This window comes from Oncorhynchus tshawytscha, linkage group LG06 (assembly GCF_018296145.1).
Source record: "Oncorhynchus tshawytscha isolate Ot180627B linkage group LG06, Otsh_v2.0, whole genome shotgun sequence".
NCBI classification, from domain to species: domain Eukaryota; kingdom Metazoa; phylum Chordata; class Actinopteri; order Salmoniformes; family Salmonidae; genus Oncorhynchus; species Oncorhynchus tshawytscha.
The window spans coordinates 8,141,138-8,168,637 of record NC_056434.1 but is presented as its reverse complement, the minus strand read 5'-3'; the positions used below and the strand labels follow the sequence as shown (position 1 = coordinate 8,168,637).

The 27,500-nt window shown below is 45.1% G+C and overlaps 1 protein-coding gene across 1 annotated transcript in view; it reads right to left on the bottom strand.

Annotated features, from left to right (window-relative positions):
• The window catches only part of LOC112253235 (calmodulin-regulated spectrin-associated protein 2-like), a 98,807-nt gene that overhangs the window by 1,597 nt on the left and 69,710 nt on the right, over positions 1–27,500 (bottom strand). Inside the window, exons 7-15 of the mRNA XM_042322900.1 lie at positions 13,949–14,039; positions 13,718–13,817; positions 8,000–8,031; positions 7,824–7,887; positions 5,511–7,623; positions 3,899–4,035; positions 3,283–3,503; positions 2,272–2,410; positions 188–303 (exon numbers count right to left, since the gene is read on the bottom strand). Coding sequence (XP_042178834.1) covers positions 188–303; positions 2,272–2,410; positions 3,283–3,503; positions 3,899–4,035; positions 5,511–7,623; positions 7,824–7,887; positions 8,000–8,031; positions 13,718–13,817; positions 13,949–14,039 — 3,013 coding nt within the window. The remainder of the gene's footprint in view (positions 1–187; positions 304–2,271; positions 2,411–3,282; positions 3,504–3,898; positions 4,036–5,510; positions 7,624–7,823; positions 7,888–7,999; positions 8,032–13,717; positions 13,818–13,948; positions 14,040–27,500) is intronic.

Below are 27,500 nucleotides of genomic sequence, written 5' to 3'. Positions count from 1 at the left end.
GTATTAACATTTTAAATATGAAAATATGATAGCAATTTGAAATGATGAATTGGACACAAAATCAAAATCAGATGTCATAAAACAGCATGAAGTGTCCTGCTGTATTTCAGAACTCCACAGAGATAATCAAGATCAATTATAACACAGCTAATAAATGTGTCTTAGTGGTGATGAGGTGACCACCCACCGGTGTACTCGGTGTTTGACTTCACAGATGAGGCAGTGGAGCCATTCTCCCAATCGTCCTCTCCAGTCCGGCTCCCAGATCGACAAGGGGACAGAAAACCATCTGCAGAATCAGGCCTGACACACACACACACACACACACACTTAGGTCACCTCTCTCCACGGGTAAAGCATTGTTACCTCATATGTAGAGTATAGCCTCTTTAAGGGCTTCAGTACAGGCTATGTGTGTGCAACGTACAAACAGTGTCTACCCTAAAAATGTGATAATTTTGACAGGGATGGGCTTTGGCCAGTACTGTTCTTTGTATACCAAGTACAAGCGTTCTCAAGAGCTCTACACAGTCTAAGCAAACGGAGCCGTTGGAGGTCCGTTTTGAGTCGCGTTCCAAAAAATTCAGCCGCACAAAATGTACGTGACTCCGTTTTCTTAGACTTCAAACAACTGTGAAGCAATGTGATGAAATCAAGTCCTCTATGGGGATAGTTACTACAAACACCTATATCTCAACCAGCACATCTGGTTGAGACAGACTTAGCATTGGGAAGAGGTGACGGTCTGTTAGTGAATGCAGCAAGTGGAATATAGGCAGGGATATTTCCTGTTTTGTGTAGAGAGGGCAACAAGCATTAAAGCAGGGGTTGATGGCGAGATCTGACAAGGTCACAGTGAAGGGTTTTGGTGGGACCATGAGGCATCAACATGGTTCACCTTCATTAGGCACCAAACGGATGAAAACTTTGCAAACGTGCTCCTTTGCATGCCCTAATGAACATAGCCCTTGTACTTGGTATTGGCCCAGTGTCTTAAGACTTGCCATTAGAACTCACGTTCTTACATTTACATTTTAGTCATTTAGCAGACACTCTTATCCAGAGCCACTAAACAGTAGTGAGTCATACTAGTCCCCCCCCGCAGAATCAAACCCACAACCCTAGCATTGCAAGCACCATGCTCTACCAACTGAGCTACACATCTACAGAAGCTGGGAGAGTGAGGTGGCTTCAGGTTTAAACTACTACCCCAGGAACTAACCTTCTCCTTCTCAGTTTAGGAGAGCTCAGTAAGAAGCATAGACTGCCAGAGTGTAAGCTGGCACTTCTGACAGTTCCAGAACATTAGGAGGTCAAAGAGAGAGTACGTAAGAAAAGAGAGGGTAGGTAAGAAAAGAGAGGGTAGGTAAGAAAGAGGGGGTAGGTAAGAAAGAGAGGGTAGGTAAGAAAGAGGGGTAGGTAAGAAAGAGAGGGTAGGTAAGAAAGAGAGGGTAGGTGAAGAAAGAGGGGGTAGGTAAGAAAGAGAGGGTAGGTAAGAAAGAGGGGTAGGTAAAAAGAGAGGGTAGGTAAAGAAAGAGAGGGGTAGGTAAGAAAGTGAGGGTAGGTAAGAAAAGAGGGGTAGGTAAGAAAGAGAGGGTAGGTAAGAAAGAGGGGGTAGGTAAGAAAGAGAGGGTAGGTAAGAAAGAGAGGGTAGGTAAAGAAAAGAGGGGGTAGGTAAGAAAGAGAGGGGTAGGTAAGAAAGAGGGGGTAGGTAAAAAAGAGAGGGTAGGTAAAGAAAAGAGGGGGTAGGTAAGAAAGTGAGGGTAGGTAAGAAAGAGAGGGTAGGTAAGAAAGAGGGGGTAGGTAAGAAAGAGGGTAGGTAAGAAAGAGAGGGTAGGTAAGAAAGAGGGTAGGTAGGAAAGAGAGGGTAGGTAAGAAAGAGAGGGTAGGTAAGAAAGAGAGGGTAGGTAAGAAAGAGAGGGTAGGTAAGAAAGAGGGTAGGTAAGAAAGAGGGTAGGTAAGAAAGAGAGGGTAGGTAAGAAAGAGAGGGTAGGTAAAGAAAAGAAGAGTGCAGAGAATATCGAACGTGTTAGCTGGGTTAAAAGCTGTTGGTGGGAGAAAGGGGTTAACAAAGTAGGTCAGAAGTGATACTCAAGTTCAATGAAACAGTGTCAATCGTGTAATTTTAGGACGAATCCTAATTTCCACTTAAGTCAAATTGAAAGGTCAAGTTAAGATTCACCACTTAAGAGTAGAAGAAATGTTAAGATGAAATTCAAGTACGCCTACATATGAATCATTTTATATACTGTAAACAGAAAGGTGTCTTACCTTGGTGTTCTCTTCTCAGATTGCACAGTGTCACTGTCCCCCAGGTTGAGAGAGGCCAGAGACAAGCTGTCCCCCAGGTTGAGAGAGGCCAGAGACAAGCTGTCCCCCAGGTTGAGAGAGGCCAGAGACAAGCTGGGCACTGAAAAAAAACGAGGTTGTGAAACCTAGATGTGAAACACAAGTTTGGCCAAAGACTGGACCACACAGTTACACCACGATCACAGACAGGATGCCGTCCGTCACACTTTGTGCCCACCTTGTCACGACTATCTGCAGCATCATCTGATGTGCGCAAACTAAAACACACCTCCAGTATGGCTCATTCAAATTTGACAAGAATTTGATTTGGAGTTCACTTTCATAGTTAAAAACGGACATTGGTTGCCTAGGAACCCACCCAGAGTCCCACATAGCATAATGAAGTGTCTTTGCCAGACTACCAGAGATCGATTCATGCAACACATTACAAGCTCAAATGAGTCAAATTGGTTTGGCAAAGCAGTTAAGAAATCCGTCAGGGTTAACTACTGCATTTAAAATGAGATGCTTTCACAAGGAAGCAATGCAAATGGTTAGTAGCTGATGGCATGCAGATCTCTACTACAACTATAACAGTCTCTGGTCTGCCATAAGAAGCCATGCTGAGCTGCAGAGAAACAGTGTTTTATCACAGGAGGCACTGAGCTGCATAGAAACAGTGTTATCACAGGAGGCACTGAGCTGCATAGAAACAGTGTTATCACAGGAGGCACTGAGCTGCAGAGAAACAGTGTTATCACAGGAGGCACTGAGCTGCAGAGAAACAGTGTTTTATCACAGGAGGCACTGAGCTACATAGAAACAGTGTTATCACAGGAGGCACTGAGCTACATAGAAACAGTGTTATCACAGGAGGCACTGAGCTGCATAGAAACAGTGTTATCACAGGAGGCATGCTCAGGCACAATCGCCACGCCAACACAACACCACCATTGACTCCTGACTCTTGAGAGAGGTCGCCTCCACAGTTACCTGCTGCCCTGGCCGGGGATCTGGAGGAGTCCATGCTGTCCCGGTGGATGGACCTGGGCCGGGCTCTCCTATGCTTGGCGCCGGGCGGCCGCTGCGGCTTCATCACCGTGTCCATGTCCTCCATGAGCTTGAGCTGCTTCCTCCTCAGGTACTCCTGCTTGATTAACTCCCGGCGACTTTTCTCATCTTCCTTCCTCGCGTGCTCTTCCTCCGCTTTCACTCTGAGAGGGAAGAGGAATGGTCGTTTATGAGCGTCAATAGAAGACAGTAGATTATACTAGATGAAGAACAGCTAAAACTATGACCGAGACGTAATCGTACATCAACTATGGGATGTAATTGTTGAGAGATGAGACCAAACAATCAGTAGTAAATGTACTTCAATCCATTACATCACCATTTGATGTACTTTGACAAATACAATTTGATGTACTTTGACAAATACAATTTGATTAATTAACATTTAAAAAGGCATGATACAATGTGTGACAGGCTTTTAAAACAACCTTTTTTTGTTGTTGAAGTTTCCTCTACAATCAAGTGGGAGTGTCTGGACGTGGGTTTGCATATATGTATGAGAGCACGTGTGTGGTGGATGGGAATACATAGTATGTACCGTGACTCCTCCTTCTTCCGCTCTAGCTCCGCCTCCTGCTGCAGCTTCTTCTTCTGCGTTTCCTTGTCCCTCTTCAGCCTCTTCTCCAGGAGAGCAGCCCTCTTCTGAGCCATGTTGTCTTCCCCGTTCCCATCACCCTGGGAGCAGAGACACACAGTCAGTCACAGCCAGAAACCCACTACAGGGTCGCAAATTCAGAAAACTTGTATGTAGAACAAACATGACATGTAGAATAAGGAATCACATTGGCTCTATTCATGGATTTTCTATCTGCTACGTAGTGTGGCTACTGAACGTAGTCCAGGAATTCCCTGGCTAATGTGAGCTGTTGTTGTTGTTGTTTGTTTTTTTCCTGGTACATTTAAAGGAGCAGTTTCACAGACCAAGATTATACAGTACCTATTCCTCTGGACTGAAAATCCCTTTAAGTGTAGACTCCCCTGAACATGCTAGCACTGTCAATGGAGACTTTTAATTGATCTGCTGCTCTTTAATTATTTGTTATTCTTATCTCTTACTTTTTTGTGTGAGTGTGTGTGTGTGGGGGGTATCTTAACCAACACTATTGTTGGTTAAGGGCTTGTAAGTTCATTCATTTCACTGTATTCGGCGCATATAACAAATACAATTTGATTTGATTGAGCATGGTTTTTAGTCTAAGAGTCTGAGCAATGGCCCCTTGTTGAAGGGATTAAAGCAATTTTACAACTAAACTGTGAACGGTGCTCTAATAGCATCACCTGTGCTGACCAATGTTTCTTACGATAGCACACTCAAGATCCAATACCACGTGCAAAAACGGATCATTTGATTTCAAATGTGACCTCATCACAACTATCCAACAACTAGCTCAACATCTCTGCCAACCCACTTTTCAGCAGCTGCATTTTAATAATTCACAAGCTCCAGTTTCGTGACCTAGATGAAGCCACAGACGACTGGCTAGTTACCGTCCTCACAATAGGAAGAACCATGTTGTCCTCAGCCCGACCTATTTAAAGAGCCATTCCTCATCTCATATTAAAAAACAGAGTGTTTCCTTTCCAAAAAACAAAGATGGCTGCCAACAGAACCAAAGCAAATTGCTTTGTCATAGAACTGGGGCACAGGTTTTTTTTCTTCAATTACTTAGGAAAATAGTCATTTTTGGCAGCCAAATGTCCAGAATCTGTCATTTACACACTGACGTAATGGCTATTGTTTTGGAGATTTATTCAGATGGAAAATATTCCTTAACATTAAAGCCATTCCAACTGTACAGTGAGTGAAAACAGTTGAAATAGCAACTGTATTAAGAAGGTCATACAGAACATTTGCCTCTGGGGGACACTCTTGAGCCAAAAGGGGTTCTCTAAATGGACAGAAATATTGAAATGACCAATGGAGGCTGCTGAGGGGAGGCCGGCTCATAATAATGGCTTGAATGGAGCAAATTAAATGGCATCAAACACATGGAAACCAATGTGTTTGATGTATTTGATAACATTCCATTTATTCCACTCCAGCCATTACCACGAGCTCATCCTCCCCAATTAAAGGTGCCACCAACCTCCTGTTTCTCATAACTATTAACAACTAAACAACTTCCATAGTGTATCTTATAACTTCCTACCTTAAAGAAAAAGCCACAGGACATTTTCTCGTTATCGCCATAGGTCCCCTGCATGCCTTCACTCTCCTCCATCCCCTCTCCCTCCAGGGGCTTGAGCACGTACAGAGGCACCTCAATCAGGTTGCTTCTGGCCTGGCCAAACATGTCTGAGATAAGGGGGGTCTCTGTGGGGGTGACCGTGAAGGACTCTTTCACTGGCTGGGCCAGCACTTCAGATACGGTCGACACTATTATGGGTTTAATCTCCTCCATTTTGTACTTGTGCTTCTCCTCCTCCATTTCCTTCTCCTCCGCATCATCCCTGGAAATCTCTAGTGTCCCTTGTTGTGTTCTCTGGTTGTTTTTGGCTGGGGAGGAGGGTGACGATGCACTAACAGCCTCTCTCTCTGGGGATAGCACATGCTCAGTGTCTCCGATCTCAGGGGTTTCACCGATGGGTTTGTCCCCCATGTAGGTGAAGGCCATGGCCTGACATGGGGAGAAACGGCGCAGGCGGGGGAGACTGTCCACGGACTGGGGCGCCGTCAGGCAGCGGTTATAGGGGGCCAGCTTAAGCTCGCTGGGTCGAGGCGTGCGGGGGTTCCGTGAGTGGAAGGAGGCCGACTTCCTCTTGATGCTGGTGGGCGAGCGAGGTGAGTCTGTCGGGGAGGGCGAGTCGGAGGAGCGGACAGAGGCGCGATATTTCTGGGGTGAGGGCTGGGTCTCGGGAGGGGGAATGACCCAGGCCTGTTGGTGCCGTTGTTCCCTCATGGCCATGATGACCTCCTGCTGCTGGGCCAGGCGCTGCATCTCCATCTGCAGGAAGCCCAGTGAGTGGTTGAGCTTCTCCATGGAGCGTGTGTAGTTCGCTAGATCCACCTCGCTGGGACCTTGACCTCCCTCTTCTCCCATGCTTCTTCCTGGGGATTTCAGCCAGCAGACCCCGAAGGGCGCCTGCCCCTGCTCGGCCCCATCAGGGGTGTCCACTTTGCTCCTCCCAGTTTTCCTCTCCTTCTCTGCAGTCATCTTCCCCATTTCCTCCTCTCCTCCTCCTACTGAGGCACAGTCGGCCTTCCTCTTGACCACGTCCAGGAAAGTGGAGTGGTCCATCCTCTGGCGGTGAAGCGTAAACGCTGCCTCCACCTTCTTCTTCTGCGTCTCAATGGCTTTTCGCTTCTCCTCCAGGCACATGTGCAGCTGAACCATCTCTGTTGCCATGGCCTGAACCGGGTCACTAGGTGGAGGGGCCAGGGCTGGCCCAGTGGGAGGGGCTTGGGTAAGGGGCATGCTCTGTTGATGAACGGTGCTGTGCTCTGGGGTTGGTGCCCAGGAGACGGACAGGGGGAGGCCCAGTTCTGAGCCCTCGGGGGTGGTCTTGAGGGAGCTGCCCCCCCCGCTGCTGCTGCTGCTGCTCGTTCTTCTCCCTGATTCGGGTTTGCTGAGCTTCCGGAACTTCTGCTCTGCGAAGCTGGTCATCTTGATGCCGGAGCTAGTGGAGGGAGATTTGCCGTAGCTTGAGCTGCTGAGGCAGGGGCTGAGTGTGTCCATGTCCAGCTCTATGCTCGTAGCTTCCCCCAGCGAAGAGTCCTCGTCCACCATCTCGGCGATGTCCTCCGTCCTCAAGTGGATGTCTGTGTCCACCTCTGTGGTTTTAGTGGTGTTCAGTGAGTCCAGGTCCATGTTCTCCTGTTGGGCCTTGGGGTGCAGGCCGACTACACCTCTTCCTCGGTTTTGACTGTGCAGGAAGAAGCCATGGTTGATACCCTCCGTCAGGGAGCATTGTGGGGGCTTCCTCCCGATGTTGTGGATGATCTGCAGGGCCTCCTCCATGCTGGGTATGGCTGCTCCTTTTCCATGCCCATCCAGGGCTGAGGAGCCATTGGGTTGAGGTCTGCCAGGCTGTCTTGGCAGATCGGGGCCTGCTAGGCTGTCCGGGCAGCCCTCCTCCTCAATGCCCACGCCCTGTCCATTGATGGGCTGGAAGGACAGGATCCTCTTCATGCCCCGGGGCATTTGGTGGACCTTGAAGCCCTCTGTGCTGGTAGAGCGAGTCATGGCATGGCCGGGGGGAGTAGATGTCTGGGTGTCCTCTTTGTCGAAAGGAATGTCGAAGGATACTCCGTAAGGCCCAGACCTGGTAAAAACAAACAGTCCATCCATCCATCCATCCATTGTTGTGTGTGTAGTGCTTTTAATAATCCCACAGCCCAAAAACTAAGACACAACTAAACCAGTGTAATGTAAGCATAACAGGCGTACAATTTCACATCAGAAACATCCTACTCATATACCAAACGATAATGTCAATTTATTCACATAGTCCGTGACACTCACCTTTTCTCCTTGGGCCAGGTTCCTACGTCCACAAAGGACATTGAGGTCGATCTCTTCATTTCACCTGGATGATGAGAATGAACAAAATAAACATTGAATATCAGATATAAGGGACTTCATTCAAATTCAATTGTTTATTAATGTTGAAAGCCAAAAGTTTGAAGTGATCTTGTTACCCGAGTTCCTAGGTTGAGGCCGGAGAGGCAGACTAGAGAGAGAGAGAGACATTTAGAAAATTAGATTGACAAATCATGAAAACTTAATGAAAGCTTCTCTTTTTTTTTAAAGCTTTGGCCCCCATAGCTTGAGCAGTATATCATGTATGTCCAACACAGAATACCATATAAGTTTGTATAACATCTACCCAATATCCCCTGTAGTTGCTGTAACTTTTAACAGATAACCACATCAAAATAATCCAGGTCAGAAGAGCTTTGGTGTGCTGTATTGTACTGAACTGTCTGTAGTGAGCTGAACCGAGTTGTATAGAACCGAGCTGAACCGAGTTGTATAGAACCGAGCTGAACCGAGTTGTATAGAACCGAGCTGAACCGAGTTGTATTGAACCGAGCTGAACCGAGTTGTATTGAACCGAGCTGAACCGAGTTGTATTGAACTGAACTGAGCTGAATTGAACTGAGCTGAATTGAACTGAGCTGAATTGAACTGAATTGAACCTGAGCTGAACTGAGCTGAATTGAACTGTATTGAACCTGAGCTGAGCTGAATTGAACTGAGCTGAACTGTATTGAACCTGAGCTGAACTGAGCTGAATTGAACTGAGCTGAATTGAACTGTATTGAACTGTACTGTATTGAACTGAACTCACCTAAGTAATAGAATGTGTGCTACTGCAGTTCTATTGTAGTTGTTCGGCCATTATTGTAAAAGACAATGTTTTCTTCATAATGACTAGTCTCTTCCCACAGTGGAGCATGCAGGGCACCTTGGGTCTGGCGAGAGAGACCAGACTTCTCAATAACCAAACGCAACATGTCAAGTGTTGGTCCCATGTTTCATGAGGTGAAATAAAAGATCCCAGAAATGTTCCATTTGCACAAAAAGCTTATTTCTCTCAAATTTTGTGCATAAATTTGTTTACATCTTTGTTAGTGAGCATCTCTCCTTTGCCAATATAATCCATCCACCTGACAGGTGTGGCATATCAAGAAGCCGATTACACAGCATGATCAATGCACAGCACAATGCCACAGATGTTGCGAGGTTTGAGGGAGCGTGCGATTGGAATGCGGACTGCAGGAATGTCCACCAAAGCTGTTGCCAGAGATTTGAATGTTCATTTCTCTACCATAAGCCAACTCCAATGTTGTTTTAGAGAATTTGGCAGTACGTCCAACTAGCTACACAATCGCAGACCATGCGTAACCACGCCAGCCCTGGACCTCTAAATCCAGGTTATTCACCTGCGGGATCATCTGAGACCAGCCACCTGGACCGCTAATGAAACCGAGGAGAAACTGTCTGTATTAAAGCCTTTTTGTGGGGGAAAACTAATTCTGATTGGGTGGGCCTACTAAGGCGTCACTGCCCATAGGTTAGGGCCGAATTCATTTAAATTGACTGGATTTACTTATGTGAACTGTAACTCAGTAAAATTGTTGAAATTACTGCGTGTTACATTTACATACAGTACCAGTCAAAATATTGGACACCTACTCATTCATTTTTTAAACTATTTTTCTACATTGTAGAATACTAGTGAAGACATCAAAACCATCAAAATTACACATATGGAATCATGTAGTAACCAAAAAAAGTGTTAAGCTAATCTAAATCTATTTTATATTTGAGATTCTTCAAAGTAGCCTCCCTTTGCCTTGATTACAGTGTTGCACACTCTTGGTATTCTCTCAACCAGCTTCACCTAGAATGCTTTTCCAACGGTCTTGAAGGAGTTCCCACATATGCTGAGCACTTGTTGGCTTGCTTTTCCTTAACTCTGCGGTCCAACTCATCCCAAGCCATCTCAATTGGGTTGAAGTCAGGTGACTGTTGAGGCCAGGTCATCTGATGCAACACTCCATCACTCTCCTTCTTGGTCAAATAGCTCTTACACAGCCTGGAGGTATGTTTTGGGTCATTGTCCTGTTAAAAACAAAAAATGATAGTCCCATTAAGCGCAAAGAGTTGGATGGGGAGCTTTGCTGCACAGCTATTTTCAGTTTTCTCCAGAGATGTTCGATCGGGTTCAAATCCGGGCTCTGAATGGGCCACTCAAGGACATTCAGAGACTTGTCCCAAAGCCACTTCTGCGTTGTTGCTGTGTGCTTAGGGTTTTTGTCCTGTTGGAAGGTGAACATTTGCCCCAGTCTGAGGTCCTGAGCAGGTTTTCATCAAGGATATCTCTGTACTTTGCTACATTAATCTTTGCCTCGATCCTGACTAGTCTCCCAATCCCTGCCACTGGAAAACATCCCCACAGCATGATGATGCCACCACAATGCTTCACAATGGTGCCAGGGTTCCTCAAGACGTGACCCTTGACATTCAAGCCAAAGAGGTCAATATTGGTTTCAACAGACCAGAGAATCTTGTTTCTGGGAGTCCTTTAGGTGCCTTTTGGCAAACTCCAAGCGGGCTGTTATGTGCCTTTTACTGAGGAGTGGCTTCCGTCTGGCCACTCTACCATAAAGGCCTGATTGGTGGAGTACAGAAGAGATGGTTGTCCTTCTGGAAGGTTCTCCCATCTCCACAGAGGAACTCTGAAGCTCTGTCAGAGTGACCATCGGGTTCTTGGGCACCTCCCTGACCAAGGCCATTCTCCATCGATTGCTCAGTTTGGTAGGGCCACCAGCTCTAGGAACAGTCTTGGTGGTTCCAAACTTCTTCCATTTAAGAATGATTGAGGCCACTGTGTTCTTGGGGACCTTCAATGCTGCAGAAATGTTTTGGTACCCTTCCCCAGATCTGTGCCTCGACACTATCCTGTCTCGGAGCTCTACAGACAATTCCTTCGACCTCATGGCTTGGTTTTTGCTCGGACATGCACTGTCATCTGTGGGACCTTATATAGACAGGTGTGTACCTTTCAAATCATGTCCAATGAATTGAATTTACCACAAGTGGACTCCAATCAAGTTGTAGAAAAATCTCAAGGATGATCGATGGAAACAGGATGCACCTGAGCTCAATTTCGAGTCTCACAGCAAAGGGTCTGAATAAGGCTGTAACGTAACAAAATGTGGAAAAAGTCAAGGGGTCTGAAAACTTTCCTGAAGGAACTATATATACTGTATTTGCCATTTAGCAGACACTTTTATCCAAAGGGGCCTACAGTACACTCTTGGAAAAAAAGGGTTCCAAAAGGGCTCTTTGGCTGTCCCCATAGGAGAACCCTTTTTGGATCCAGGTAGAACTATTTTGGGTTCCATGTAGAACCCTCTGTGGAAAGGGTTCTACATCAAATGAAGTTGTATTTGTCACATGCGCCGAACACAACAGGTTAACCAACAATAAAATAACAATAACGAGGCTATATACAAGGAGTACCGGAACCGGGTCAATGTGCAGGGGTATGAGTTAGTCGAGGTCATTGAGGTCATATGTACATGTAGGTAGAGGTAAAGTGACTATGCATAGATAATTAACAGTGACTAGCAGCAGCGTATGTGAAGAGTGTGAAGGAATGTGAATGTACGTGTGTTTGTGTGGCGTCAATATGCATGTGTGTGTGTGTGTGTGGTGTGTTGGAGTGTCAGTGTAGCATCTCCTCCCCGCTGATCCTCAACACTGGGGCCCCACAAGGGTGCGTTCTGAGCCCTCTCCTGTACTCCCTGTTCACCCACGACTGCGTGGCCATGCACGCCTCCAACTCAATCATCAAGTTTGCGGACGACACAACAGTGGTAGGCTTGATCACCAACAACGACGAGACGGCCTACAGGGAGGAGGTGAGGGCCCTCGGAGTGTGGTGTCAGGAAAATAACCTCACACTCAACGTCAACAAAACTAAGGAGATGATTGTGGACTTCAGGAAACAGCAGAGGGAACACCCCCATCCACATCGATGGAACAGTAGTGGAGAGGGTAGCAAGTTTTAAGTTCCTCGGCATACACATCACAGACAAACTGAATTGGTCCACTCACACAGACAGCATCGTGAGGAAGGCGCAGCAGCGCCTCTTCAACCTCAGGAGGCTGAAGAAATTCGGCTTGTCACCAAAAGCACTCACAAACTTCTACAGATGCACAATCGAGAGCATCCTGGCGGGCTGTATCACCGCCTGGTATGGCAACTGCACCGCCCTCAACCGTAAGGCTCTCCAGAGGGTAGTGAGGTCTGCACAACGCATCACCGGGGGCAAACTACCTGCCCTCCAGGACACCTACACCACCCGATGCTACAGGAAGGCCATAAAGATCATCAAGGACATCAACCACCCGAGCCACTGCCTGTTCACCCCGCTGCCATCCAGAAGGCGAGGTCAGTACAGGTGCATCAAAGCTGGGACCGAGAGACTGAAAAACAGCTTCTATCTCAAGGCCATCAGACTGTTAAACAGCCACCACTAACATTGAGTGGCTACTGCCAACACACTGTCAATGACACTGACTCTACTCCAGCCACTTTAATCATGGGAATTGATGGGAAATGATGTAAATATATCACTAGCCACTTTAAACAATGCTACCTTATATAATGTTACTTACCCTACATTGTTCATCTCATATGCATACGTTGATACTGTACTCTATATCATCGACTGCATCCTTATGTAATACATGTATCACTAGCCACTTTAACTATGCCACTTGGTTTACATACTTATCTCATATGTATATACTGTACTCGATATCATCTACTGTATCTTGCCTATGCTGCTCTGTACCATCACTCATTCATATATCCTTATGTACATATTCTTTATCCCCTTACACTGTGTATGACAGTAGTTTTTTTTGGAATTGTTAGTTAGATTACTTGCTCGTTATTACTGCATTGTCGGAACTAGAAGCACAAGCATTTCGCTACACTCGCATTAACATCTGCTAACCATGTGTATGTGACAAATAAAATTTGATTTGATTTGATTTGATTTGAGTGTGTGGTTAGAGTCGAGTGAGTGTACATCGAGCCTGTACAAGAGAGTCAGTGCAAATAGTCCGGGTAGCCATTTGATTAACTGTTCAGTAGTCTTATGGCTTGGTGGTAGAAGCTGTTTAGAAGCCTCTTGGACCTAAACTTGGCGCTCCGGTACCGCTTGCCGTGCGGTACCAGAGAGAACAGTCTGTGACTTGGGTGACAATTTTTAGGGCATTCCTCTGACACCACCTGGTATAGAGGTCCTGGATGGCAGGAAGCTTTGCCCCAGTGCTATACTGGGCCGTACACACTACCCTCTGTAGCGCCTTGCGGTCGGATGTCGAGCAGTTGCCGTACCAGGCTGTGATGCAACCATGCTCTCGATGGTGCAGCTGTAGAACCTTTTGAGGATCTGAGTTCAAAATATCTTCAGCCTCCCGAGGGTTACCCCACTGTTGGAGCTACATCCACAATAACATCTGCTAAATATGTGGATGCGACCAATAACATTTTATTTTATTTGAATAGGTGTTGTCGTGCCCTCTTAACAACAGTCTTGGTGTGTTTGGACCATGATAGGTCCCATAGTGATGTGGAACTCAAAAGGGTTCTTACCTGGAAACAATAATAATTCTACCTGGAACCAAAAATGGGTTCTACCTGGAACCAAAAATAATTCTACCTGGAACCAAAAATAGTTCTACCTGGAACCAAAAATAGTTATTCAAATGGTTCTCCTATGGGAAGAGTGCAGTGTGTGCATACATTTTCTTATGGGTTCCCCCAGTGGGAATCAAACATGCTGTAACAACTGAGTCACACTGGACCATTAATGAATAACAAATAGTACCTGGGTGGTTCTGGGCTGGGCTGTCTCTCCATGAAGCTTTTCTTGGTGACATTGGAGATGGGAACTGAGGGAATGTTCCGCAACGATGTGAGGGCTGGCTCTGAAAACACAAACATCATAACTCTCATTAAAACAAATCCATAGAGCAGGAATGATTTCACTGGGATGTCTGAAGGTTTGTCCCAATTTTTTTTTTTTAAATAAACAGTTCTGAAGTACGAAACGTCTTACCTTCAGTATCCAGAACTCTTGGTTGTACAAAGGAGGGTTTCACCTCTTCAAACCAACAGAACAGCTCGGCCAGGAACACAAGGTAGTTATTCTGGAAAAGACCCAAACACAGACAGGATATGGGGTTGAGGCATGTAGTAAATAGAAAGAGGACTGTCTGCAAACATTAACATTAACAGTACCCAACACCTGGCACAATAGTCCTGCAACATGAACTCGTTGAGAAAAGCAAGACAGTTCACAATTGTCAAATGTAGTATACCTGTGCATCCACAAGATGTCTCTGTTAACTTCAAACTTTCTTTTGTTTTTTTATCAGTCAGTACACATCATAAATACTTTATGGTCAGTTACGGTCAGTTAGTACATTGAAATTCTCTTCACAAAAAAACTTTATTATAGACCCAAGTCAATCCACCAATCTTTTAAGGTTAAGAATGTGAGCTCCCTCAGTTACTTCTCTCATCTCATTTATACAGTATTTCCCCCTATTTTTATTTATTTTGCCTTTACTTAACCAGGTAGGCTAGTTGAGAACAAGTTCTCATTTACAACTGCGACCTGGCCAAGATAAAGCAAAGCAGTGTGACACAGACAACAACTCAGAATTACACATGGGAATAAACAATAAACAAGCCAATAACACAATAAACAAGTCAATGACACAGTAGAAAAAATAAAGTCTATATACAGTGTGTGCAAAAGGCATGAGGAGGTAGGCAATAAATAGGCCATAGTAGCGAAGTAATTATAATTTAGCAGATTAACACTGGAGTGATAGATGAGCAGATGATGATGTGCAAGTAGAGATACTGATGTGCAAAAGAGCAGAAAAGTAAATAAAAACAATATGGGGATGAGGTAGGTAGATTGGGTGGGCTATTTACAGATGGACTATGTACAGCTGCAGCGATCAGTTTGCTGCTCAGATAGCTGATGTTTAAAGTTGGTGAGGGAAATGTAAGTCTCCAGCTTCAATTTTTGCAATTCGTTCCAGTCATTGGCAGCAGAGAACTGGAAGGAAAGGCGACCAAATGAGGTGTTGGCTTTAGGGATGGGTGTTGTTATCGTGACCAGTGAATTGAGATAAGGCGGAGCATTACCTAGCATAGACTTAGAGATGACGTGGAGCCAGTGGGTCTGGCGACGAGTATGTAGCGAGGGCCAGCCGACTAGAGCATACAGGTCGCAGTGGTGGGTGGTATAGGGTGATTTGGTAACAAAATGGATGGCACGGTGATAAATCAATCACACTGAAAACAGAGGTGTTTTTCTTTTCTTCATATATCCCCAAGGGTCACGTTATTTTTCTTTACAGTACAAGAGTGATCGTGATAACTTAATCTATCATTTAGATAATGACATGTGGTACTAACGACACTCAAATATGCCTCATATATATATGGACCAGCCTAGTTTCTGCTATTCTCCCGATGGGCACAGAACCAAATGAATAGGACCGTCTGTGGATGTGTAGGGCCAGACCACCTGTACACAGAACCAAATGAATAGGACCGTCTGTGGATGTGTAGGGCCAGACCACCTGTACACAGAACCAAATGAATAGGACCGTCTGTGGATGTGTAGGGCCAGACCACCTGTACACAGAACCAAATGAATAGGACCGTCTGTGGATGTGTAGGGCCAGACCACCTGTACACAGAACCAAATGAAAGTTGCCTGGTGAATGGCAACTGCACCAGACCACCTGTACACAGAACCAAATGAATAGGACCGTCTGTGGATGTGTATGGCCAGACCACCTGTACACAGAACCAAATGAATACAAAATACTTTTCTATACCATTTTTTAAAGCGGTTCACAATTTTTTGGCCCCCTTTCACCCTGCCTTGGAATCAGAAGGCTGATGGCACTATAGTGTGATAAGAGTATCTGCTAAATTATTTAAATGTAAAAATGAACTCTTGCAAAGCATGCTGGGTATTATTCTAATGAGCTCCACCCCTGAAACAAGGACAATAACAATACCCAGTGTGCTTTGCAATTTTTTTTTTTTTTTTTTTACATAAACATTTAGGTCATTTAGCAGACTTATCCCGAGCGACTTACAGTCGGTGCATTCAACTACGGTAGATAAATAACCACATATATAGGGCTGTGAAGTAATGACATTTTGCATGATCGTAATTGGCCAGCCAAATGACAGCCGTCACCGTAAAACCCTTTTTAAAAATGTTTTTATAACGTACATTTTCTCCTCTCCTCCACTCCTGACTGCATGTTCTGGAAATGAAATTGAATTAATAGAATAGTCCCCAATGATGGCATGATGGGTGGATTCGGCGGCCATTGCGAGTTTACCCACAGGCGCAAAGCAGGAAGTAAAACATGTGCTAAAATACGTGCTGTGATTTGTTGATTCAACTCAACTGACATTCAAAAAAAAATACATTTCATTACATGAAAAACGCACCAGTTAGCATCATTTGAATGAACATTCTACATTACAATGGAAATGATGGCATCACAATACCAGGCAGTCATTGCGAGTGTAGCCATGAGTTTACCAGTCCAATGGCCAGGGTTAGAGGAGATTCCCTAAAAACACGTCCCTTCAATACAGCTACGCCGTTTCCGTAGCAGTTTAGGATAACTCACACAGCAGGTTAGGAGAATTAGGTCAAGGCTAGGCATAATAAATACAACTAGTACTATTTTAAATGGAAACCGGTGAGCAGGTTTTTGGCCATGCAGAGCAGAGCATGTATCCATAAATGAATTCTAAGAGCATAGCACATCCTGTTTTTACATTAGCCAATAATCTCTTCAACCCAAATAACCAGCGATGCAAAACCAGAGCATCAGAATCGCTTTGCTCAATATTACAAGGTGGTGATAGCCTCATAACAAACGTTATTAATATTAACGTTTAAATATTTTAATCTCTAATGAATCAGGACAGATTATACAGTAGCCAAAGCATTGACAAACAACCATTCGGCCAGAACACCGACAAAAACACAATTATCTAATGGCAAACTCTGTATACAGTACCAACTGAACTACAGAAAACATGATCACAATGATTATGATTCATATATTGTCAACCAAGTTTAATCATTGAAAGTACATTGCTACTTCTGAACAGAATCCCCCCCAATAGCAATCTCTAATCCTATAACATACAGTATAAGAAACAATATCAAGCATTTCTCAACTGCATGTAGTTTCTTCTGGCCTGCTGCACTATTTCTGTAGCCTGGTCCAGGATCTGTTTGTGCCGTCTTGCCAATTCCTATGGTCCTTGTCACACCAGACTGATCTGGGACCAGGCTATAATTTATATAGCAGTTAGCTGCAGTAAGCAGCCTACCTCCTCCAGGTCTGTCCAGCTACAGTAACCAGCCTACCTCCTCCAGGTCTGTCCAGCTACAGTAACCAGCCTACCTTCTCCAGGTCTGTCCAGCTACAGTAACCAGCCTACCTCCTCCAGGTCTGTCCAGCTACAGTAACCAGCCTACCTCCTCCAGGTCTGTCCAGCTACAGTAACCAGCCTACCTCAAGGTCTGTCCAGCCTACCTCCTCCAGGTCTGTCCAGCTACAGTAACCAGCCTACCTCCTCCAGGTCTGTCCAGCTACAGTAACCAGCCTACCTCCTCCAGGTCTGTCCAGCTACAGTAACCAGCCTACCTCCTCCAGGTCTGTCCAGCTACAGTAACCAGCCTACCTCCTCCAGGTCTGTCCAGCTACAGTAACCAGCCTACATTCTCCAGGTCTGTCCAGGTCTGTCCAGCTACAGTAACCAGCCTAACTCCTCCAGGTCTGTCCAGCTACAGTAACCAGCCTACCTCCTCCAGGTCTGTCCAGCTACAGTAACCAGCCTACCTTCTCCAGGTCTGTCCAGCTACAGTAAGCAGCCTACCTCCTCCAGGTCTGTCCAGCTACAGTAACCAGCCTACCTTCTCCAGATCTGTCCAGCTACAGTAACCAGCCTACCTTCTCCAGGTGTGTTGCGGAGGCCCTCCCATTAGATTGTGAAGTGATATCTCTCCTAACACACTCTCCAGTCAAAACAGCCAGTCTGTTCTGTCCCCCGGTTTCCTACTGACCAGTTCTGTCCCCCGGTTTCCTACTGACCAGCTCTGTCCCCCGGTTTCCTTCCTACTCACAACACCGCAACCCTGTCGCCTGACAATACCTCGACTCCGTTGCCAGATTTCCCTGTCACTCACTGTTCAGTGGCGGGTTGCCAGATTGGCAGATTTTCAGCGTGTCAGTCCATGTCTATGAAAAGAGCTCATTGGTTACCGAATGCAAACAATGTCGACGCTAAAAATGGAGGGATAATCTGTTTAGCAGGGACCACACTGGTAAATCCGACCCCTCGGTGGGCGCCCACACACAGGATACCAAAGAGCTGTGATGCCATTAAAATCACTTACTGTAGCCCAAAAAAAAAGAGGGTGATTAGACTACAGACCTGTGCGACTGATAGGAAGACAGAGAAACACAGCCCTCTTATCAGCCAATAGGTTAAAAGCAAGACAGTAGTTTATAATAAAACGGTGAAACTACAACCGACCTCCACAGCGAAAACTCATCATGTGCCCTCAATAGATAGCAGCACAATTGTGATTAAGCTTGTTATTAACGTTAGAAGATTCAACATGTCTTACTCCTTTTCATTTTCAGTCTGCAGTAAATTCATTAAATATAATGTGAGACTCAAAGTGAGGAGGTTGACATGATTTAGTACCAAGGCTTCTAATCATAAAAGGAAGAGACTGTCACGTCCCTGTGTACCCAGAGATAAACACAAAACAGCATGCCGTTTACACACACACACACACACACACACACACACAGGTCCCTTCAACCTCTCAAATGACTCCATGGGGCGGCAGGTAGCTCTACCTCCTCCAGGTCTGTCCAGCTACAGTAACCAGCCTACCTCCTCCAGAGGAGGAGGCAGGTAGCCTAGTGGTTAGAGGCAGGTAGCCTAGTGGTTAGAGGCAGGTAGCCTAGTGGTTAGAGGCAGGTAGCTCTAGTGGTTAGAGGCAGGTAGCCTAGTGGTTAGAGGCAGGGCAGTGGTTAGAGGCAGGTAGCCTAGTGGTTAGAGGCAGGTAGCCTAGTGGTTAGAGGCAGGTAGCCTAGTGGTGGTTAGAGGCAGGTAGCTCTAGTGGTTAGAGGCAGGTAGCCTAGTGGTTAGAGGCAGGTAGCTCTAGTGGTTAGAGGCAGGTAGCTCTAGTGGTTAGAGGCAGGTAGCTCTAGTGGTTAGAGGCAGGTAGCTCTAGTGGTTAGAGGCAGGTAGCTCTAGTGGTTAGAGGCAGGTAGCTCTAGTGGTTAGAGGCAGGTAGCTCTAGTGGTTAGAGGCAGGTAGCTCTAGTGGTTAGAGGCAGGTAGCTCTAGTGGTTAGAGGCAGGTAGCTCTAGTGGTTGGTTAGTGGTTAGAGGCAGGTAGCTCTAGTGGTTAGAGGCAGGTAGCTCTAGTGGTTAGAGGCAGGTAGCTCTAGTGGTTAGAGGCAGGTAGCTCTAGTGGTTAGAGGCAGGTAGCTCTAGTGGTTAGAGGCAGGTAGCCTAGTGGTTAGAGGCAGGTAGCCTAGTGGTTAGAGCGTTGGGCCGGTAACCAAAAGGTTGCTGGATTGAATCCCTGAGCTGACAAGGTAAAAATCTGTCGTTCTGCCCCTGAACAAGGCAGTTAACCCACTGTTCCCCGGTAGGCCGTCATTGTAAATAATAATTTGCCTTCAATTCAATTAAAAAAAAAAAAAAAGTGAATCATGGCCACAACAAATGGGATCATTACATCATCATACTGCAACGCTGAATCTCTCTCTCAGCATGACGGGAACTGCACTGTACTGGCGACTAGGGTGTGATGAGCCCACAGAAAACTGGGTCATCACATAACCAGCTCTGGATTCCACTGTCCTACAGTACAGAGCTGAGAATAGGTTTGGAATATGGCCGCCGGGCCACCCAACATTGAACATTGACTTGAATGGGAATGTAGTTCTTGTAAATCAAATGTTATTGTGGTTAGCATAAACCCAATCCCAGTACCATGATAGATACAGTAGAACATGCCTTCTCAGTGTCAGTAAGTTCTGTTTTGCCTGGTTCGCAGCACTGAACCAAATTCCCTCCAAAGTGGATCTGATTCCAGATCCGATTCAAGATCCGATTCAAGATCCGACAGCAGTGTCCGTTTTTTTGTTGTAGTTGCAAAACACACCAACTTATAATAATTTTTTAAATTCCTAAATTCCTATTATTCAAATGTATTGATCACGTACACATATCTTCAGAGATGTTATTATGGGTGTAGTGAAATGCTGGTATTTCTGGCTTTTTATTTTAACGGAAATATATTGTAAACAATTGTTAGTCTACCGGGTCGTTCCACCCACGGCCGCAGGAAGTAGGGGGTGCTGAGGCAGCCAGAAATACAAGCATTTCACTACACCCGTAATAACATCTCTGAAGATATGTGTACGTGATCAATACATTTGATTAAAAATATATATTTTCTGAAATAAATGTATTAGAATGGCTATTTTGTTTTTATTCACAGGTATTCATCCGTTTAATCCTTCATCCGTTTTAAGCCTTCATCCGTTTTAAGCCTTCATCCGTTTTAAGCCTTCATCCGTTTTAAGCCTTCATCCGTTTTAAGCCTTCATCCGTTTTAAGCCTTCATCCGCCTTCATTTAAGCCTTCATCCGTTTAAGCCTTCATCCATTTAATCCTTCATCCGTTTAAGCCTTCATCCGTTTAAGCCTTCATCCGTTTAAGCCTTCATCCGTTTAAGCCTTCATCCGTTTAAGCCTTCATCCGTTTAAGCCTTCATAAGCCTTCATCCGTTTAAGCCTTCATCCGTTTAAGCCTTCATCCGTTTAAGCCTTCATCCGTTTAAGCCTTCATCCGTTTAAGCCTTCATCCGTTTAAGCCTTCATCCCTTTAATCGTTGGTTACACGGTTATACAACTACCGTGCAAGCCCTAATGAACTCAACTCCAAACTCACCTTTGGACACGGGTACTGCTCTACGACAGCCCATGCCTAAAGAGTCCGTTTTCAGGACAGTACTTCTGAGGCCGTCCTCTACAAGGATACAGAAAACTGGGCTATAGTGAATGAAGAGCTGTTTGTTTCCCAATACATTGGCAACAACACACGTGGCCAACACCCTCTATTCACAGCCTAGGAGACAACAACACACACCATGTGTCCATCCATTCTACTCAGCCTAGGAGACAACACAGCATGTGTCCATCCATTCTGCTCAGCCTAGGAGACAACACAGCATGTGTCCATCCATTCTGCTCAGCCTAGGAGACAACAACAACACACACCATGTGTCCATCCATTCTGCTCAGGAATACAAACCCATATAAATGGCTTCCAGTGAAAAATAGAAAAAGGGGGGGAAAATGAGAGAGAGAAGGCTAGCGAGAGAGAGGAGAGAGAGAAGGCTAGAGAGAGGAGAGAGAGAAGGCTAGAGAGAGAGAGAGAGAGAAGGCTAGCGAGAGAGAGGAGAGAGAGAAGGCTAGAGAGAGAGGAGAGAGAGAAGGCTAGAGAGAGAGAGAGGAGAGAGAGAAGGCTAGAGAGAGAGGAGAGAGAGAAGGCTAGAGAGAGAGAGAGAGAGAAGGCTAGCGAGAGAGAGGAGAGAGAGAAGGCTAGCGAGAGAGGAGAGAGAGAAGAGAGAGAGGAGAGAGAAGGCTAGAGAGAGAGGAGAGAGAGAAGGCTAGAGAGAGAGAGGAGAGAGAGAAGGCTAGAGAGAGAGAGGAGAGAGAGAAGGCTAGCGAGAGAGAGGAGAGAGAAGGCTAGCGAGAGAGAGAGAGAGAGAGAGAGAGAGGAGAGAGAAGGCTAGAGAGAGAGAGAGAGAAGGCTAGAGAGAGAGGAGAGAGAAGGCTAGAGAGAGAGGAGAGAGAAGGCTAGAGAGAGAGAGAGAAGGCTAGAGAGAGAGGAGAGAAGGCTAGAGAGAGAGGAGAGAGAAGGCTAGAGAGAGAGGAGAGAGAAGGCTAGAGAGAGAGGAGAGAGAAGGCTAGAGAGAGAGGAGAGAGAGGAGAGAGAAGGCAATAGAGAGAGGAGAGAAGGCTAGAGAGAGAGAAGAGAGAAGGCAATAGAGAGAGGAGAGAGAGAAGAGAGAGAAGGCTAGAGAGAGGAGAGAGAGGAGAGAGAAGGCTATAAACAGAAGAGAAAATAGAGACATCAAACCAGAGCTGTGGCTTGTGAGGACAGAGTTGACAAGATCTATTCCAGACAGATCCCATTGTCCACCATGCTTTGTATTACATAATATGAATATACACACTGCACACACTAGATGCCTGTCCGTTTGCCTGGTTTACCCAGTGTCCTTAGCTCTTTGGACTGCCTTAGTTCCATAATGATAATTGTATTTGCAAAGTCTCTTGGACCTTTTGGTGCCAACATGACCTTTAAACATGAAGTTGACCTAACTCTGTGTACAGTAATACCCTTTCACTGACATGAGCCGGGCCACGAGGAGCTGTACTGTGCTGGTATGGTGAAGCACGCAGCCTAGTTGCTGGTATGGTGAAGCACGCAGCCTAGTTGCTGGAACTGTGCTTAAAATAACAATCTGAAAAGAAAGTATCAGAGCCAGCACAGTATAGTGAGAACAGAGTATTCATATCAGAGCCAGTACAGTACAGTAGTGAGAACAGAGTATTCATATCAGAGCCAGCACAGTACAGTAGTGAGAACAGAGTAGAGGTCGACCGATTAATTAGGGACAATTTCAAGTTTTCATAACAATCGGAAATTGGTATTTTTGGACACCGATTTGGCCGATTTTTTTTTTTTACACCTTTATTTAATCTTTATTTAACTTGGCAAGTCATTTAAGAACACATTGTTATCTTATCAGGGAACGGTGGGTTAACTGCCTCGTTCAGGGGCAGAACGACAGATTTTCACCTTGTCAGCTCGGGGGATCCACTCTTGCAACCTTACCGTTAACTAGTCCAACACAATAACGACCTGCCTCTCGTTGCACTCCTGCCTGTTACGCGAATGCAGTAAGCCAAGGTAAGTTGCTAGCTAGCATTAAACTTATTTTATAAAAAACAATCAATCATAATCACTAGTTAACTACACATGGTTGATGATATTACTAGTTTATCTAGCGTGTCCTGCATTGCATATAATCTGACTGAGCATACAAGTATCTGACTGGGCGGTGGTAGGTAGAAGCAGGCACGTAAACATTCATTCAAACAGCACTTTCGTGTGTTTTGCCAGCAGCTCTTCATTGTGCGTCAAGCATTGTGCTGTTTATGACTTTAAGCCTATCAACTCCCGAGATGAGGCTGGTGTAACCGATGTGAAATGGCTAGCTAGTTAGCAGCGCTAATAGCGTTTCAAACGTCACTCGCTCTGAGACTTGGAGTAGTTGTTCCCCTTGCTCTGCATGGGTAACGCTGCTTCGAGGGTGGCTGTTGTCGATGTGTTGCTGGTTCGAGCCCAGGGAGGAGCGAGGAGAGGGACGGAAGCTATAATGTTACACTGGCAATACTAAAGTGTCTATAAGAACATCCAATAGTCAAAAGGTATATGAAATACAAAATTCGTATAGAGAGAAATAGTCCTATAATTCCTATAATAACTAACCTAAAACTTCTTACCTGGGAATATTGAAGACTCATGTTAAAAGGAACCACCAGCTTTCATATGTTCTCATGTTCTGAGCAAGGAACTGAAACATTCGCTTTCTTACATGGAACATATTGCACTTTTACTTTCTTCTCCAACACTTTGTTTTTTCATTATTTAAACCAAATTGAACATGTTTCATTATTTACTTGAGGCTAAATTGATTTATTGATGTATTATATTAAGTTAAAATAAGTGTACATTCAGTATTGTTATAATTGTCATTATTACAAAAAAAAAGGAACGGTACGGTAGAGAGAACTGGGTATTCATATCAGAGCCAGTACAGTGACGGTAGAGAGAACTGAGTATTCATATCAGAGCCAGTACAGTACGGTAGAGAGAACTGAGTATTCATATCAGAGCCAGTACAGTACGGTAGAGAGAACAGGGTATTCATATCAGAGCCAGTACAGTACGGTAGCGATAACAGGGTATTCATATCAGAGCCAGTACAGTACGGTAGCGATAACAGGGTATTCATATCAGAGCCAGTACAGTACGGTAGCGATAACAGGGTATTCATATCAGAGCCAGTACAAAACGGTAGCGAGAACTGAGTATTCATATCAGAGCCAGTACAGTACGGTAGCGATAACAGGGTATTCATATCAGAGCCAGTACAGTATGGTAGAGAGAACTGAGTATTCATATCAGAGCCAGTACAGTATGGTAGAGAGAACTGAGTATTCATATCAGAGCCAGTACAGTATGGTAGCGATAACAGGGTATTCATATCAGAGCCAGTACAGGCGGTAGCGATAACAGGGTATTCATATCAGAGCCAGTACAGTACGGTAGCGATAACAGGGATTCATATCAGAGCCAGTACAGTACGGTAGCGATAACAGGGTATTCATATCAGAGCCAGTACAGTACGGTAGAGAACTGAGTATTCATATCAGAGCCAGTACAGTACGGTAGCGATCCAGGGTATTCATATCAGAGCCAGTACAGTATGGTAGAGAGAACTGAGTATTCATATCAGAGCCAGTACAGTATGGTAGTCGATAACAGGGTATTCATATCAGAGCCAGTACAGTACGGTAGCGAGAACTGAAAAGTATTCATATCAGTGCCAGTACAGTAAACGCCAGCGATAACAGGGTATTCATATCAGAGCCACACTGTAGCGATAACAGGGTATTCATATCAGAGCCAGTACAGTACGGTAGAGAGAACAGAGTATTCATATCAGAGCCAGCACAGTACGGTAGAGAGAACAGGGTATTCATATCAGAGCCAGTACAGTATGGTAGAGAGAACAGGGTATTCATATCAGAGCCAGTACAGTACGGTAGAGAGAACAGGGTATTCATATCAGAGCCAGCACAGTACGGTAGAGAGAACAGGGTATTCATATCAGAGCCAGCACAGTACGGTAGAGAGAACAGAGTATTCATATCAGAGCCAGCACAGTACGGTAGAGAGAACAGGGTATTCATTCAGAGCCAGTACAGTATGGTAGAGAGAACAGGGTATTCATATCAGAGCCAGTACAGTACGGTAGAGAGAACAGGGTATTCATATCAGAGCCAGTACAGTGACGGTAAGAGAGAACTGAGTATTCATATCAGAGCCAGCACAGTACGGTAGAGAGAACTGAGTATTCATATCAGAGCCAGTACAGTACGGTAGAGAGAACAGAGTATTCATATCAGAGCCAGCACAGTACGGTAGAGAGAACTGAGTATTCATATCAGAGCCAGCACAGTACGGTAGAGAGAACTGAGTAATATCAGAGCCAGTACAGTACGGTAGAGAGAACTGAGTATTCATATCAGAGCCAGCACAGTATGGTAGAGAGAACTGAGTATTCATATCAGAGCCAGCACAGTACGGTAGAGAGAACTGAGTATTCATATCAGAGCCAGCACAGTACGGTAGAGAGAACAGGGTATTCATAATCAGAGCCAGCACAGTATGGTAGAGAGAACTGAGTATTCATATCAGAGCCAGTACAGTACGGTAGAGAGAACTGAGTATTCATATCAGAGCCAGTACAGTACGGTAGAGAGAACTGAGTATTCATATCAGAGCCAGCACAGTACGGTAGCGATAACAGGGTATTCATATCAGAGCCAGCACAGTACGGTAGAGAGAACTGAGTATTCATATCAGAGCCAGCACAGTACGGTAGCGATAACAGGGTATTCATATCAGAGCCAGCACAGTATGGTAGAGAGAACTGAGTATTCATATCAGAGCCAGTACAGTACGGTAGAGAGAACTGAGTATTCATATCAGAGCCAGTACAGTACGGTAGAGAGAACTGAGTATTCATATCAGAGCCAGCACAGTATGGTAGTGAGAACAGGGTATTCGTATCAGAGCCAGTACAGTACGGTAGAGAGAACTGAGTATTCATATCAGAGCCAGTACAGTACGGTAGAGAGAACTGAGTATTCATATCAGAGCCAGCACAGTATGGTAGTGAGAACAGGGTATTCGTATCAGAGCCAGTACAGTACGGTAGAGAGAACTGAGTATTCATATCAGAGCCAGTACAGTACGGTAGAGAGAACTGAGTATTCATATCAGAGCCAGTACAGTACGGTAGAGAGAACTGAGTATTCATATCAGAGCCAGTACAGTACGGTAGAGAGAACTGAGTATTCATATCAGAGCCAGTACAGTACGGTAGAGAGAACTGAGTATTCATATCAGAGCCAGCACAGTATGGTAGAGAGAACTGAGTATTCATATCAGAGCCAGCACAGTACGGTAGAGAGAACTGAGTATTCATATCAGAGCCAGTACAGTACGGTAGCGATAACAGGGTATTCATATCAGAGCCAGCACAGTACGGTAGCGATAACAGGGTATTCATATCAGAGCCAGCACAGTATGGTAGAGAGAACTGAGTATTCATATCAGAGCCAGCACAGTACGGTAGAGAGAACAGGGTATTCATATCAGAGACAGTACAGTATGGTAGAGAGAACTGAGTATTCATATCAGAGCCAGCACAGTACGGTAGAGAGAACAGGGTATTCATATCAGAGACAGTACAGTATGGTAGAGAGAACTGAGTATTCATATCAGAGCCAGCACAGTACGGTAGAGAGAACAGGGTATTCATATCAGAGACAGTACAGTATGGTAGAGATAACAGAGTATTCATATCAGAGCCAGTACAGTACGGTAGAGAGAACAGGGTATTCATATCAGAGCCAGTACAGTACGGTAGAGAGAACTGAGTATTCATATCAGAGCCAGCACAGTACGGTAGAGAGAACTGAGTATTCATATCAGAGCCAGTACAGTACGGTAGAGAGAACTGAGTATTCATATCAGAGCCAGCACAGTACGGTAGAGAGAACTGAGTATTCATATCAGAGCCAGCACAGTACGGTAGAGAGAACAGAGTATTCATATCAGAGCCAGTACAGTACGGTAGAGAGAACTGAGTATTCATATCAGAGCCAGTACAGTATGGTAGAGAGAACTGAGTATTCATATCAGAGCCAGTACAGTACGGTAGAGAGAACAGGGTATTCATATCAGAGCCAGCACAGTACGGTAGAGAGAACTGAGTATTCATATCAGAGCCAGCACAGTACGGTAGAGAGAACAGGGTATTCATATCAGAGCCAGTACAGTACGGTAGAGAGAACTGAGTATTCATATCAGAGCCAGTACAGTACGGTAGAGAGAACTGAGTATTCATATCAGAGCCAGCACAGTACGGTAGAGAGAACTGAGTATTCATATCAGAGCCAGTACAGTATGGTAGAGAGAACTGAGTATTCATATCAGAGCCAGCACAGTACGGTAGAGAGAACAGAGTATTCATATCAGAGCCAGCACAGTACGGTAGAGAGAACTGAGTATTCATATCAGAGCCAGCACAGTACGGTAGAGAGAACAGGGTATTCATATCAGAGCCAGTACAGTACGGTAGAGAGAA